The following is a 14,734-nucleotide window of genomic DNA, read 5'->3' as shown; positions in this document are numbered from 1 at the left end:
AATAGAGGACCTGGATCAATATCATTTCTTATCGAATACCCATGAATTTGTTCGATCACATACGCATCCGCCATATCAAAACAAACACGAATAAAGTGATCAGATGTTTTGTTGTCCATAAGACCAGATCAATTTCAATAGTCACTGACTTTGACGACTAAAGGATTCTCCAGGAGAGCAACACAAAAAACACAAAGGAATTCATACCATAACAACAACTTAACTGCAACAAGCAACAATAATACTTGTTGATCACCTGTTAAATTTCAAAAATTGGCCAAACAACAATACTGGAATCCAAACCATAACAATTAACACCTTAACTAACCCAAAACAGACCAAGAACCTGAAGCAAAAACGGGCCAAACAAATATTCATTCAAAACAAAGCTTCAGTTCGAAATAAAACATAAACAATTGTGTATTGTTTGCATCCATAACATAAAAAAAAATAAAAATAGTAATGCCATTGTTTGCATTTGCCAGATCATACAAAAACCAACATTTCAGTATCTCAAAAAAAAAAATAACAGAAGCTAGCACATACATAATACTTCCAACTACCAAGAGTCTAAATTTGGGATCTTCCATTTGCTATCTTGGTCTTCAACTTCCCCACCTTCTTCTCCCTGGCCCTTTCCAACTGATTACTAGTCATAACTTCTTTTCCTTTCCATGTGACTTTAGTGTGTGAGTAAGGCAAATATGTAGGCTCACTCACTCCTCTATGATCACCTATGAAAGTGATCACTCTATTGGCAGATCTTGTTTGTTGGTTCTGCCTCATCTTATGCCTTGTTAACTCTTCAAAAATTATACGAGGCCTTAAAACAGGATCACTTTCAAGTTCTCTAGTAGGACCAAAAGGTTCATATTGTCTCTGTCTTGGTGCAGATATGTCACTTTCAATTCCTTCTTGAGTTAGTTGAGGGGCTGAGCTATTGACATAAAAAACTTCTTCATCTTGTTCTACTTCTTCAGTCATGCCCCTTTTCCTCTTAAGACTTGAAATGCTTCCTTCCTCACTAGCCTAAAATATTTTTAAATAAGCCATTAAATTAGTTCATATGAACATTGTATAGCTAACTTTTAAATTAAAAAATTGTTACCTTGCAAGACCTTGCATTGTGAGCTTGTGAATCACACTTGCTACATGTCATCTTAGTTCCTTTTCTTGAGTGAGACCACTCTCCAGCTCTTTTGATTGCTGCATTTTTTTCTCTATCTCTTTTAAAATTTTGGCCTTCCAATAGTTTTCACAAGATCAGGTGGGTCCATGGCATGTTCTGGCAATACTTGCCAGAATAGTTCACCTCTCATAGGCAACTACTTGGCCCCGTATGTTTTAAGATAGGCTTCTTTAGTGTACCACCAACTTATTTCATCTCGAGGCTCAATATTTTTGTAGCGCAATGCCTTGATGGCATGAGGGCATGGGATGCCAGTCAACTGCCAAGACCTAAAATGAAAAGCAATAATTAGTTCGTGTGAATATTACATAATCAAAGTTACATAATAGTCTCAATTAATATATTTACCTACAACTACACTTCTTCTCCACAATATTCACTATGTGCCTATCTTCACCCTCAGACACTTCAAACCCAAGGTCCCCATTAAACTCAAGCTTGCATAAGTTGGCAATCTTACTGTAGGTAATAAATAATTCCATACACTTAGGACTGTGTTTGTAATGAATGTTCCATGTTTCTGCCTCTTTTTCCTTCTTTCTCAACCTGTTGATTATTTTGACTCTAATCTCTTCAAGCATCTTCAAGATAGGTTTGCCTCTAGGTACCAAGATCCAAGAGTTGAAGGATTCAGTGAAATTATTATCTACTATCTGATTTTTGCACACAGTAGCAAAATATGTTCTGCATCATTTTTGTGGTGGAAACTTGACCAAATCTTTAGCAGTTTCCTCTAATAATACACCAAGAGCATTCAATTGATCCTTAAAATCTTCTTCATAAGTACACCAAGCAGCCCACCACATAAGTTTCTTCATCTCTCTGGTCCTAAATCTCTTCATCCAATTGGCCTCAACATGTCTTACACAATATCTATAAATAATTAGAAGTTCATGTTAGTTAGCAAAACCAAGATAGCACTTAAAAGCATCTTAATAGTACCTATGGTTTGATAATGGAAGGATATTTTCCACTGCATTCAGTAATCCCTGTATATATCAAACCAATTAGTACTTATAAAAAACTGTATATTATTAGGTTACATAAACACAAATTACTACTTACTTTCTGCATGTCAGACATAAATGTGATGCTATCACCATTCTTCAGATTCAATGACTTCTCCAACAACTGTAAGAACCATGTCTATGTCGTAGTGGTCTTCTTATCCACTACAGCCCATGCCAATGGATAGAAAGAGTTATCACAATCCTGTGCCATAGCCACCAATAATTTCCCCTTGCATTGGCCCTTTAAAAAGGTCCCATCAAGTCCTATGAATGGTCTTAATCCTTCTTTCCATCCAACCTTCATTGAATTAAAGCAAATGTACATTCTGAGAAATTTTCTTTTTCCTTGTTCCATTGCATCTTTTGATAAGTTGATCACCACATCACTACCGGGATTAGTCATTCTAATTTCATTTGCATACGCCTCCAATCTGTTGTACTCATCCAAAAAACTGCCTTGCATTTTTTGAAGGGCCATTCTCTTGGCCCTTTTCAACTTTGAATTATTAGTATTTAAGTTGAAATTATCCATCAAGTCTTGTTTCATATCCTTCAACGCATACTTGGGATTATTCTGAACTTTGCTTTTGAAATAATGGGATAAAGTGTTTGTGGTAGCTCTAGGATTGTGTAATGCCTCTTCACAGTTGTGTTCTTGCTTAAAATTCTTAAGTTTATATCCTGGACCTTTACCATCAAGTGAAACAAGAATTGCAAATGGACAACCCTCTATGCATCTGTATCTTAATCTTTTTCGATCACTTTTTGCAATTTTCAAAGGTTTTTTAATCGCTAGGGCATATAAATTACAAGCTTTCCTAGCATCATCTAAGTTCTTAAAGGTCATATTAAGAAACAGGTCTTTGTAATGACTTAGATTAGCATTGACTTCCTTGTTTTTTTTGCATCTTAATGAGCTCCAACTCATCAAAGTCATACTCACCATCTGAAGTAGGATCAACCAAACCATCATCACTTTCTGACTCGGCGTCAGTCCCATACTCACACTGAACATGATAGGTTTCATTATGATTGATAATGTTAGGGGCAAAAATAATTTCTTCATTATCATCAACAGCAAATACATGAACTACCCTAAACGCTTCAGTTAGTAACTCCTGAAGTATCCTAATTCCATCAGAATCTTGAACCAAGAACAAATTTCCAGAAGGTCCTTTCACAAGTACTTGTTTAACTAATACAAAGCCCAAGTTATTTTCAAATACCTCTTTTATGTCAATCAAATTTAGGTGATTGGAATTAAAGGCACTCAAAGAATGAACATACCTCTCATCATATAGTAGGTGAGGTTTTAAAGTCCATTTACCTCCATGGTGAAACAAAAGATCAATATGCATATCTTCCATATTGAATTTTCTGCAAAAAAATAGCAAAACATAAATATATAGGACCCCACATTAATAAACTAAGCACATATAAATGAGAAAAAAGCTTCTAACAAGAAGAAAGTGACTTTTATAACATATAAAAAACAAAGCAAGTGACTTAGCAGTAAAAAACCATCAAAAGGAGGGATTAAACAATGCTTAGATTGGGACCACACATTCAGATTCGAGAATAAAAATCTTAAATTATTTGAAAGTATAGCCTAAATATGTGTCAATACCAACATAAAAACATCAAGAAAGGACCTCAAAACAAGATAAATGACATACAAGACTTTAACACCTCCCGACAGATCAAATCCCAACACATGTAAAATTGAAGAAAAAGTAGTATTTTATCTCAAATATGAAGAATTATCAGAATATACATCAATATATACTAAAATATTGACAAACCAATTTTGCATATAAACCCTAACTTCAAAATACAACTATGAAAAATGTTTAAAATCCTACTGAAAGTAAACAAAAAATCAGTTACATACTGAAATAGAAGAGAATTTACCTTCTAGATCGAGATTCTTGAAGAAAAGATTCTTCAAAATTGAGATTCTTCAAGTGAAATATGTTCTTCAAAAAATTCTCCTTGGTGAATTGAATAGTGAAAAACGATTGAGGTGAAAAAGATATGTTTCTCTCCTAATTTTAGTAGGCTGGGTCTAGCAAAAATGGGTTAGGGTTGAATTATTAATTGGGTCAAATTTTTAGTGGGTATCCTAGTTGGCAAACTTATGTGGCGGAATTAGTACCATGTGGCTTGCCAAATCACTTTTGTTAAGTCTTAAGGGTAGTTGTGGTCTCTTAGGATAACAGCAGGGACATTTTTTATCCTAAAATGTAACGGAGGGTATAAGTGGTCTATATCTCATAGTTCAGGGGCAATTTTGATCCTTTTCCGTAAAAAGAAGTGTTAATTTTAACCATAGACCCTACGGGCATTGCAAAATCCACCATTGTTGTCTTTTTTGTTAAGTCCAAAGAAAAAACTCCATAAAATCTAACACCATTTTCTATACTTTCTCCAATAGAGAATTTACTCCTGAAATATTATTTACTAACCTAATATTACTAACCTAATATCCATTTCTGTTTACTAAGGAGAAAATAGTGAAAATGATATTAGATTTCACGGAGTTTCTCTTTGGAGCTGACAAATTAAGAAGACAATAATGATGAATTTTGTTAGCCATGTGAGGTCTACAATTATAATTAGTTGAAAGATCTATTTTGAAATAATGCACAAGTAAAAGTGAATGGAAAGAGTATTTTTTTTATTGAAGGATGTTCAAATTGTCCCTTCATATTTCGCCTAGGGGTGTACATGCCAATTGACAAGTCAAATCGAACCGATACACTAATTCAATTTTTTTTTAAAAAGCCCGACTTGTGATTTGATTTGGCGTTGAAAAAAAACACCGCTCTTGATTTAATTCTTGAAAGATAAAAGGGATAATATCGTTATTAGAACACCACAATATTTTTCTTTTTGGGATTAATGTTCTCAATGGTGAATCGATCATTCGATATCCTTTTCCTAAAAGATCAGAAATCCTACCTTTTGGCATTGCGATAAAGTGTTGAAGAGTGAAAGACACTACATCGAGAGGGGAAGACCCGAACATTGAGAAGGGACAAGGAAGTTATATCTCTCTAAAATAATGAACCACAAGCCCTAGCTTTTAAGCCGACAAAAATATATTGCACTTCAAAATAGTTACTTAAAGCACTGCAAACGCACTTTCTATCTAGGCAAATCAAACCCCAAAAATCACTTCTCCCCCAGCCAGCTTTGCAAAAGCGGGTGTGCGGGAGAACAAAATTGAGCATCAAAGCTGCAATACATGTAACCTAATATATATATAATCTAAATTTTGTTATAAAAACAAAATTAATTGTAATCTACTTTGTTAATATATTTTAAATTAGCTTATGATTTTTGTTGTTTAGATATATTAAATTAAATTTGGGCTTGTAGCATTTGTAAATATTTTATCGAGCAAACAACATAAATTCCACTAGTTTAGGTTCTAATTACTAGTTTCACGATAGTTTCAAATATTACTTTTTGTACCACATTTCGTTGGTTGGATACATATATTTTAACTCGACATATACATGTATCCGAGGAAATAACAAAGCAGGATGCATATTTAATTAAGGATTGTAACTAAAATGCTTAATTTAAGGAGGAAATCACTCCTTTAACAACTTTTGAGTATATCTATTCTAATAACTTTTAAAACAGGTACTGAGAAGGAACAAGGAGGTTATATCTCTCTAAAACAGGTACTGATAATGAACCACAAGCCCTAGCTTTTAAGCTGACAAAAATATATTGCACTTCAAAATAGTTACTTAAAGCAGTGCAAACACACTTCCTATCTAGGCAAATCAAACCCCAAAAATCACTTCTCCCCCAGCCAGCTTTGCAAAAGCGGGTGTGCGGGAGAACAAAATTGAGCATCAAAGCTGCAATACATGTAACCTAATATATATATAATCTTAAATTTTGTTAATAAAAACAAAATTAATTGTAATCTACTTTGTTAATATATTTTAAATTAGCTTATGATTTTTGTTGTTTAGATATATTAAATTAAATTTGGGCTTGTAGCATTTGTAAATATTTTATCGAGCAAACAACATAAATCCTACTAGTTTAGATCCTAATTACTAGTTTCACAATAGTTTCAAATATTACTTTTTGTACCACATTTCGTTGGTTGGATACATATATTTTAACTCGACATATACATGTATCCGAGGAAATAACAAAGCAGGATGCATATTTAATTAAGGATTGTAACTAAAATGCTTAATTTAAGGAGGAAATCACTCCTTTAACAACTTTTGAGTATATCTATTCTAATAACTTTTAAAACAGGTACTGAGAAGGAACAAGGAGGTTATATCTCTCTAAAACAGGTACTGATAATGAACCACAAGCCCTAGCTTTTAAGCTGACAAAAATATATTGCACTTCAAAATAGTTACTTAAAGCAGTGCAAACACACTTCCTATCTAGGCAAATCAAACCCCAAAAATCACTTCTCCCCAGCCAGTCTTGCAAAAGCGGGTGTGCGGGAGAACAAAATTGAGCATCAAGGTTGCAATACACACATATATATAATTTAAATTTGGTTATACATAAAAACAAATTTAATTGCAATCTACTTTGTTAATATATTTTAAATTAGCTTATGGTTCTTGTTGTTTAGATATATTATTTCAAATTTGGGCTTGTAGCATTTGTAAATATTTTATCGAGCAAACAACATAAATCCTACTAGTTTAGATCCTAATTACTAGTTTCACAATAGTTTCAAATATTACTTTTTGTATCACATTTCGTTGGTTGAATACATATCTCTTAACTCGACAGATACATGTATCCGAGGAAATAACAAAGCAGGATACATATTTAATTAAGAATTGTAACTAAAATAATTTACTTAAGAAGGAAATCACTCCTTTAACAACTTTTGAGTATACCTATTCTAATAACTCTTAAAAAAAATCAAATTTCTTCCATTTATTTTTTCTCCAAAATTTCGAGATTTTTTTTTCAATTTTTCATGTTTAGAGAACAATGTGTATCTCGCACTCTAGTTGATTGTTACTTTGTTGGATATTATGACAAAAGTATATTGTTGTTTTTGAACTAGATACAAACCTTCATTTGGAAATCTTACATAAATCAAAATCATTAATTATATGGATCAGTATACGTACCTTTAAATAATATATCTAAAGTATGTATCTGATGCATGCACCTAATTTCATTGGAAGTATTTGATCTATTATATACTTGTATCTGATACATACTTCGTGACTTAGATGTGTTAATTATGTACCAGCTACATGTAGCATATAACAGATACATGTATTTAAAACTTGTTATGCATCTGAAGTATGTATCCAATTATTTGATATTAATCTGAAATATGAAATTTAAATTTTGCGTTTTGGCTTTGGTGGGTCTTCGTTATGCTAATTGTGTCAGCAATGAATTTGTGATTGTCATAATTTTATAAAAATATGATATACAACGATCTCGTTGAAATATGACCAGATTACATGACAAAAACGTCTCAAATTCTGGTCCAACTGATGACACTTTTGTTTTTCAATAGAAGTCTTTGTTAGATCTACCTTGAGCACGGTGAACGTGCTTTAATTGATGCCAAGGCCTGCAAAAAAAAAAACTTGGATAAGATTGGAAAAGGGCTTATTATCATGAAGGTGCAGCTCTGTGTCTATTTGCAGGCATGCCCCCTCTTTCCTGGAATCAAATTTTGCCAACTTTTATACATATATTTTGAGTATGTGTATAGTAAAACGGTATTTGATTATATCTTTAATAATATATGGTATAAAATATTAAAAGTGGTAATATACTTTCTTTGTCTTTAATTACTTGTCCACTTTTGAATTGACACACTTATTAAGAAATCAATTAATGACATCGTTAGTTTATCATTTTACCCTATTAATTATGAAGTGGATGAAAAGTTCTGCATTTTTCAAAGTAATTAGTCATTTAATTGAGGGTATAATAGGTAAAAAAAATTTATCCTTTCTTAATTTGTCAAAATGGACAAGTAATTAGGGACAACTATAAAAGAAAAAAGTGGACAAGTAATTAGGGACAGAGGGAATATGTAATTGTTAGAAAGTAGAGGTAAAGTTAATATATATGATAGTGATGTATGTCTAATAAGATAGTTTTCCCTATTTTATTTTGTATTCAGATCGAAAGTAACATTTACATTATTATAGATTTCATATAGAAAGTTAATTGTGTACTTTGTAAATATTTTATTTTGTATTCAATTTGATTGTATACCATTTAATCTTATAAATTTAGCATATCGAACACTAATATTTAATGAAAGACTTTTGTATTAATGTTAATTTTTCAATCTTTTTGAAGGTTTCTATTCAATCAACGTTTAAAGTTCTAGCTTATCACAAATATAAGTAAAACCATATTTTTTTTATTTTTTTTTCAAATATTGTGTAATTGTGAGAAAAAAAATGAAAAAATCAGCTAAAAATTTGAAATAAAAAATCAACTTGATGTTATTTTAATTTATAGATTTCATAAATTAACATAATTAATTTAATTATTTTTCAATACAATATCAAACCAACACGATATATGTACACCTCTAGTTCCGCCCCTACTTGTGCATTTAAAACTCTGAAAATAAGAGCTACTCCTATGACCTATGAGTATATATTTAATTATAGAAACTAAAACTTGGCTAGCCATGAATATATTTTTAATTATAGAAACCTAAATTCTACCAAACTAGACTTGTTTACTTGGTAGAGATCCAACATGATGACATTTATGCTTACGCAATGTTACCTACGAGACTCAATTAAAATCGGCGGCGGCGCGCGCCGCATCCTTAAATTCTCCGCCGCCTAACTAGGCAAATCAACATATTTATCTTTCTCACGTATCATATTTAAGATCATACGATGATATTTTTTTTTCATTTTATATTAGTTGATTATTTTTCTTTTTATATATTTATGTTAAATAATTATAAATAAGAAGATAATTTCACTAATTCATTCCTTAAAAAAAAATCTTCAGAATTTTACAAACAAATGTGAAGACTTTAAAAAAAGAACGATAAGATAAGAACAAAAATAATTAATATCTTCTTGATTTAGTAAGGTGGACAATTAATACTCTCTCTATCCCTGATTACTTGTCAACTTTTGAATTAACACAACTATTAAGAAAATAATTAATGACATAATGAGTTTACCATTTTACCCTTTATTAATTATGAAGTGGATGAAAAGTTCTACATTTTTCAAAATAATTAGTCATTTAATTGAGGGTATAATATGTAAAAAAAATTGTCCTTTTTTGATTTGTCAAAATGGACAAGTAATTAGGGACAACTATAAAAGAAAAAGTGGATAAGTAATTAGGAACAGAGGGAGTATGAAACAACTATTTTTAGAAAGAAAATTAACTAATACGGGATAGAGGGAGTATTTTTTTTGTCCCAATTTATGTGACACTTTTTGTTTTACGAATGTCAAACACTTCAAGTTTGACCGAGAATTTGAGTGTGGAATCTTCAAAATTTTTGAAATGAAATTTATATATTTGTAAATTATGTAAAAAGTATTATCAGTTACTATAATTGACAATTCAAAATATTTTAAAGATATATGAAAAATTTAAGATAAAATAGACTTGTTTGAAATTTAAAATTTCAAAAAATATCACATAAATTGAAACGGATAAAGTATTATTATTTTATATAATAGGCGTGCGTTCTTTAGGTTTAATGTTCTATTCCTTATTTCCTTTCGATTCGAAAGAAGTGATTTTCTCTATTTATAAAAATAAAAATAAATTATGTTATATTTATGTCACATTTTTTATTTGATAATTATTTAATAATATCATCCTTATTTTATCTTTATGGTAAAGAAAAGTCAACTAAAAATAATCACTAAAATAATTTTTATAAAAAGAATTTCATAAACATAATAAAGTTTTCTCTTATTTCTTAAAACATCGTGTTCAGACTGTCACATATATTGCAAGGGAGGGGGGGGGGTAATTTTTTTTTTGAAGTATGACATATTCATTAAAGAAATTATTTTTTTGTTTCAATTTATTTGTATGATTTTGACTTGATATGAAACTGAGAAAGAAAAAACAAACTTTTGAATCTTTTTTTTTTAAAGCAAATTTACCACTAGACAGTGTCTAGCGGCCTTTTATTAAATCTCATTGATCTTAAATTAAAAATATGTAAAATATTATGATTTTAAACATGTTATGTGAAAATTTTTAATGAAACAATGGTCAAAAAGGAAAAATAAATCTTTTGAAACCGACTAAAAGAAGTAAAATAAATGTTAAATGGCTGACATAGTTAATTACACTAGCTAACTACTCGGAATTAGAAAGATGAATTACTAAAATAAATAAAGTTAAATGGCTGAGATTTGAATTGATCGAAATTAGAAAAAAAAGTCAGCTCATTGAGAAAGATGAATTGTTACCATGTATAAATATTACTCATATAATAATATATATACAACTTTAATACATAATTATATATCATAAATATATAATTCTTAAATAATATAAATATATTACATATACATACAACCATTTAACTAAAAAATGTTTTGCTACGTGATACATTTATGTAAGATGCTCGAATATAAATGAGTGGAACCCCAAAGGAGAAGTTCTTAAATATGTAGTAATTGATATACAAATACTTTGCTGTCGATAGTATCTCTATTTAATTTTGTGATCTACCAAGTTTCAATTGGTAACTTTATTAGTTTCTCATCAACATCAGTTGCAGCAGTAGCGAGACTGTTCCATTCTTAATTAAAAGACTCAGATTTGAATCTTAAGTATGAAAAAAATTATGTTGGGAACGCCACCTCCGAATAAGTCATGCAGTGCTCTATTCGAATTTAATCGAAACTCTAATATGAATTTCGAACACCATCCACAATTATTTTTTATCAATTAATAATTCCACTTAATCTATTGCGATGTGAGCTTCTATACGTAGGTAAAAATTTAACGACCATCCAATTCAAAATTTAAAATTTGAATATACCGTACTTTTAAGTTGTTAAAAAGGTACTTAATTACAAATCCTCTTAAGATTAAGACCTTTATTAAGTGCAAATAAATGAAACTTTATAAGTAGTTATACTAAATCAATATACGTATAATAATAGATATTTGCATATACATTTTTGTTACTTAATTATGGTTAATTTAATTTATATTTTCCACTTTATTAAACCATTTATATTGATACATGTATATTCCTATACGTATGTGTCCTTGTATGTGTTAGAAAACATTTTATTCTTAATATGATATTACTACATACTGTAAATTCTGATTGAGTCGGGTTTCAATATAGCCCGGAGTGGGAAAGCCAAAAATAAAAAAAATAAAAATTCAATATAGATGTATTACTATCCGATGTATACACTTCATCTTAATTCCAATTATTCCAACTATATTGCTTTTTGCAATTAATTACAAACGGCCACGGGCTGTTGTACACCTTTAGTATTTAATGATTCATTTAACGCAAAAAAAAAAAAAAATTACTTCTACATTACCTACATTCCACATCTCCCATGCATAAAATTAAATTCAAGAAAATAAAGACCCCCCCCCCCCCTACATTATATATATTGTACTTTTCATTTCTCATCACTCCACAAATTCACAATATTCCTTGGACAACTTCTTATTTTTATTTTTATAGTGTTAAAAATGCAATATCAAGAATCAAATTCATTTCGGGGGAATCACCGAACCACAAAGGTGAAGCAAAGGTCATCGTGTTCGGACTCATTGGAGAGGGTGGTGAAGCTAGCATCCGTAAGTGCGGTGGTAATATTTAGCTCGAGTAGTTGTTGCATGTGCCATGCAATGAAAAGGTTGTTTTGTGAGCTCGGTGTGAACCCAACGGTGTATGAGTTGGACCATGACCCTAATGGGAAATCGATGGAGAAGGCTCTTTCCAAGCTTCTTGGAAACTCACCCGCCATTCCGGTTGTGTTCATAGGTGGTGAACTAATTGGATCGATGGATAGAGTTATGGCCTCTCATATTAGTGGATCTCTTGTCCCTCTTCTCAAAGAAGTGGGGGCGCTCTGGCTTTAATTTCAAATATTGTGAATTTTATTGATGCATGGGTGGCTCTAAGATAAAGGCAAGTGAAATCCACGAATATTAAATGCGCCAAAATATGAAGTACTATATATATTTATATAGTATAATTTATGTAATTATATCGAGTAACTAACAATAAAATCTTCTTTTATTAAATTAAATACTAGTATATTTATCTTTTCATCAATCTTATAAGTTTTTATTCCTTTATGTATAACTTTTCTTATTCAACTCAGTTTTTCTGAATTAGTTATTTCTGTGTGTCGTATCCACACTTTAGAAAGTACTCCATCTGTTTAAAAAAGAATGATCTAGTTTCTTTTTTAGTCTATTTCAAAAAGAATCATCTCTTATCTTTCTTGGCAACATTTTAACTTCAACTTTCTACGTAACATATTTAAGACCACAAAATTAAAGGACATTTTTATACGTTTGACATAACTTTAATTTAGAACCACAAGATTAAAAAGTCTTATTTTCTTTCTTAAACTCCGTTCCAAGTCAAATTAGGCCTCTTTTTTTTAAATAGAAGGAGTAATTTTTTTTGTGTCTAATATTTTTAATTAAGAAATTTTCGAGGTAAGTATTGCAAGGCTTGAAACTTGGTAAATAGTGGACTCACCTGACTTCTCTACCCTTTTCACTTAAATATATTTCATATTTCTTGTGAAGAAGAGAATTCAATGTCGGGCTATATATGCTTTTTCTTTTAGTATTTCGATTATATTGATAAATTAATTGTTCAAACAATGAACTCCATACCCGATAGAGGATTTAACTCTGGATACAAGTGCCAATTTTGGGTAAAAAGAAACGGGTAATAACCTCTAATTAAAAAAAGGGACTCTTTTTTATAAATAGATATACGAAATAAATTTTTATTTATCATAAGTGAATATTATTCAACTTTTCAAAATACAGCAACAATATTTCATCGGACCATCCAAAGCATATTTGTGTTTGATTTTTTCTTTAGAGCTAAATAGAAATGAGAGAAGTATTGAAAACACTTTTATATTTGGCGTAAATTATTAGTTTCGTTTTTAAATTATTGACAGCCTTAAAAATATTTTCTACTTGATTAACTAAACTTAGATACATCTTTGATCTGTCACATGACTTAGCAAGTGTTCTCAAACTCTTGTTAGAGCATGTATCTCTTAACAAAAAATCGAGAAAAGCGTTAAAAATACTCCTAAACTTGGCAAAAATTTAGGTGTATATTGTTGACACCCAATTTTGACACTCCCCGATAATAATTCATTTCCGAGTTTCTTAATTTTTCAAATGATTTAAAATAATTGACTTTATAAAATTCAAAATATTTTTCAAGTTAGTTTTAAATGGTGTGTCACTTTTTATAATTTTTAAATAATATGTGTATACTTTTGAACTTTATAAATATTCAAAAATCGTCTCAAAATATTTTGTTTAATTAAATATTTGGTTAGTTTTTTTAGTGGTTTAATAGTTTACGATTTTGAGTTAATTAGTTAGTTTATAATTGAATTAATTATTATATAATTATGTGTCTAATTAGTATATTTTATGAATGTTCGAAAGTTGTCTCAAAAGAACTTTAGTTTTATTTAAACATTTGGTTATTTGGTCGTTTATATTGTTAAATTAATTAGTTTATAATTAAGTTAATTATTTTATTTCGTTAAGATTAAGAAGCTCATAAATTAATTATATTAATACGTGTTATTTTGTTTAGCCGAATTCGTCAATTTAATTCAATTCGGCTAAATTTTCAACTTGAATTTGGTTACAATTGTAATTCAATAGTATTAGGTAATTGAAAATATAACCAATACCCATCTTAGCCTCCAATTCTTTTAAGACCCAAATTTGGGCCATTTTGCCAATCCAAATTCGTACCCAGTAGCCAACAATCCCATGTTCTTTGCCAATTTTCCAGCAACACAACAACATACATACAATACATACGCCTAACCAATTCTCTCAAACCTCTCAGCCGACCTCTTTTATCAATTCCCAGCTCATTCCCATTTTCCCCTTTCAAAAAATATTCCCAGCCCACCACCAAAACAAATTCCAGCAGCCCCAATTAATTCTCCCGACCCGGCCCAAATCAGCTCCACAAAAGAGACCCAGCAATTCCTTTCTCCTCCCTCACGTTAACAGCAGCTCACAGCGATAGACAGAAGCAGTAACGGCTCCAACACACTGAGCAGCATTGCCATTTTTGTTTTCTTCCTCGATGTCCCTTTCAAATCCTACGTTTCTAGCATCCAAAGAAGCACGCGTCTTACCCCCTTTCTTCTTCCGGAATGAGACGATTTTTCAGAGAAAAGAGTGTTTGTCCAAATTGGTGAAAGAGTTTTTGATTTTGAATTTCGAATTTGGGCCTTGATTGGCAGGATTTTCGTTCCCCCCCCCCCCCCCTTTTTTTAAACCCTTC

At 30.6% G+C, this 14,734-nt stretch overlaps 1 protein-coding gene across 1 annotated transcript; it reads left to right on the top strand.

Moving 5' to 3' along the window:
• Positions 1-11,880: 11,880 nt before the first annotated feature.
• On the top strand, positions 11,881-12,374 carry LOC107058200 (glutaredoxin-C1-like). The gene has a single exon (XM_015303611.1). The coding sequence runs from the start codon at positions 11,908-11,910 to the stop codon at positions 12,298-12,300; it is 393 nt and encodes a 130-aa protein (XP_015159097.1). The 5' UTR covers positions 11,881-11,907; the 3' UTR covers positions 12,301-12,374.
• The last annotated feature ends 2,360 nt before the right edge of the window (positions 12,375-14,734 follow it).

The sequence above is a fragment of the Solanum tuberosum genome, unplaced genomic scaffold (assembly GCF_000226075.1).
Source record: "Solanum tuberosum cultivar DM 1-3 516 R44 unplaced genomic scaffold, SolTub_3.0 scf00457, whole genome shotgun sequence".
Classification (NCBI taxonomy): Eukaryota; Viridiplantae; Streptophyta; class Magnoliopsida; order Solanales; family Solanaceae; genus Solanum; species Solanum tuberosum.
This window is presented reverse-complemented; position numbering and strand designations above follow the sequence as displayed.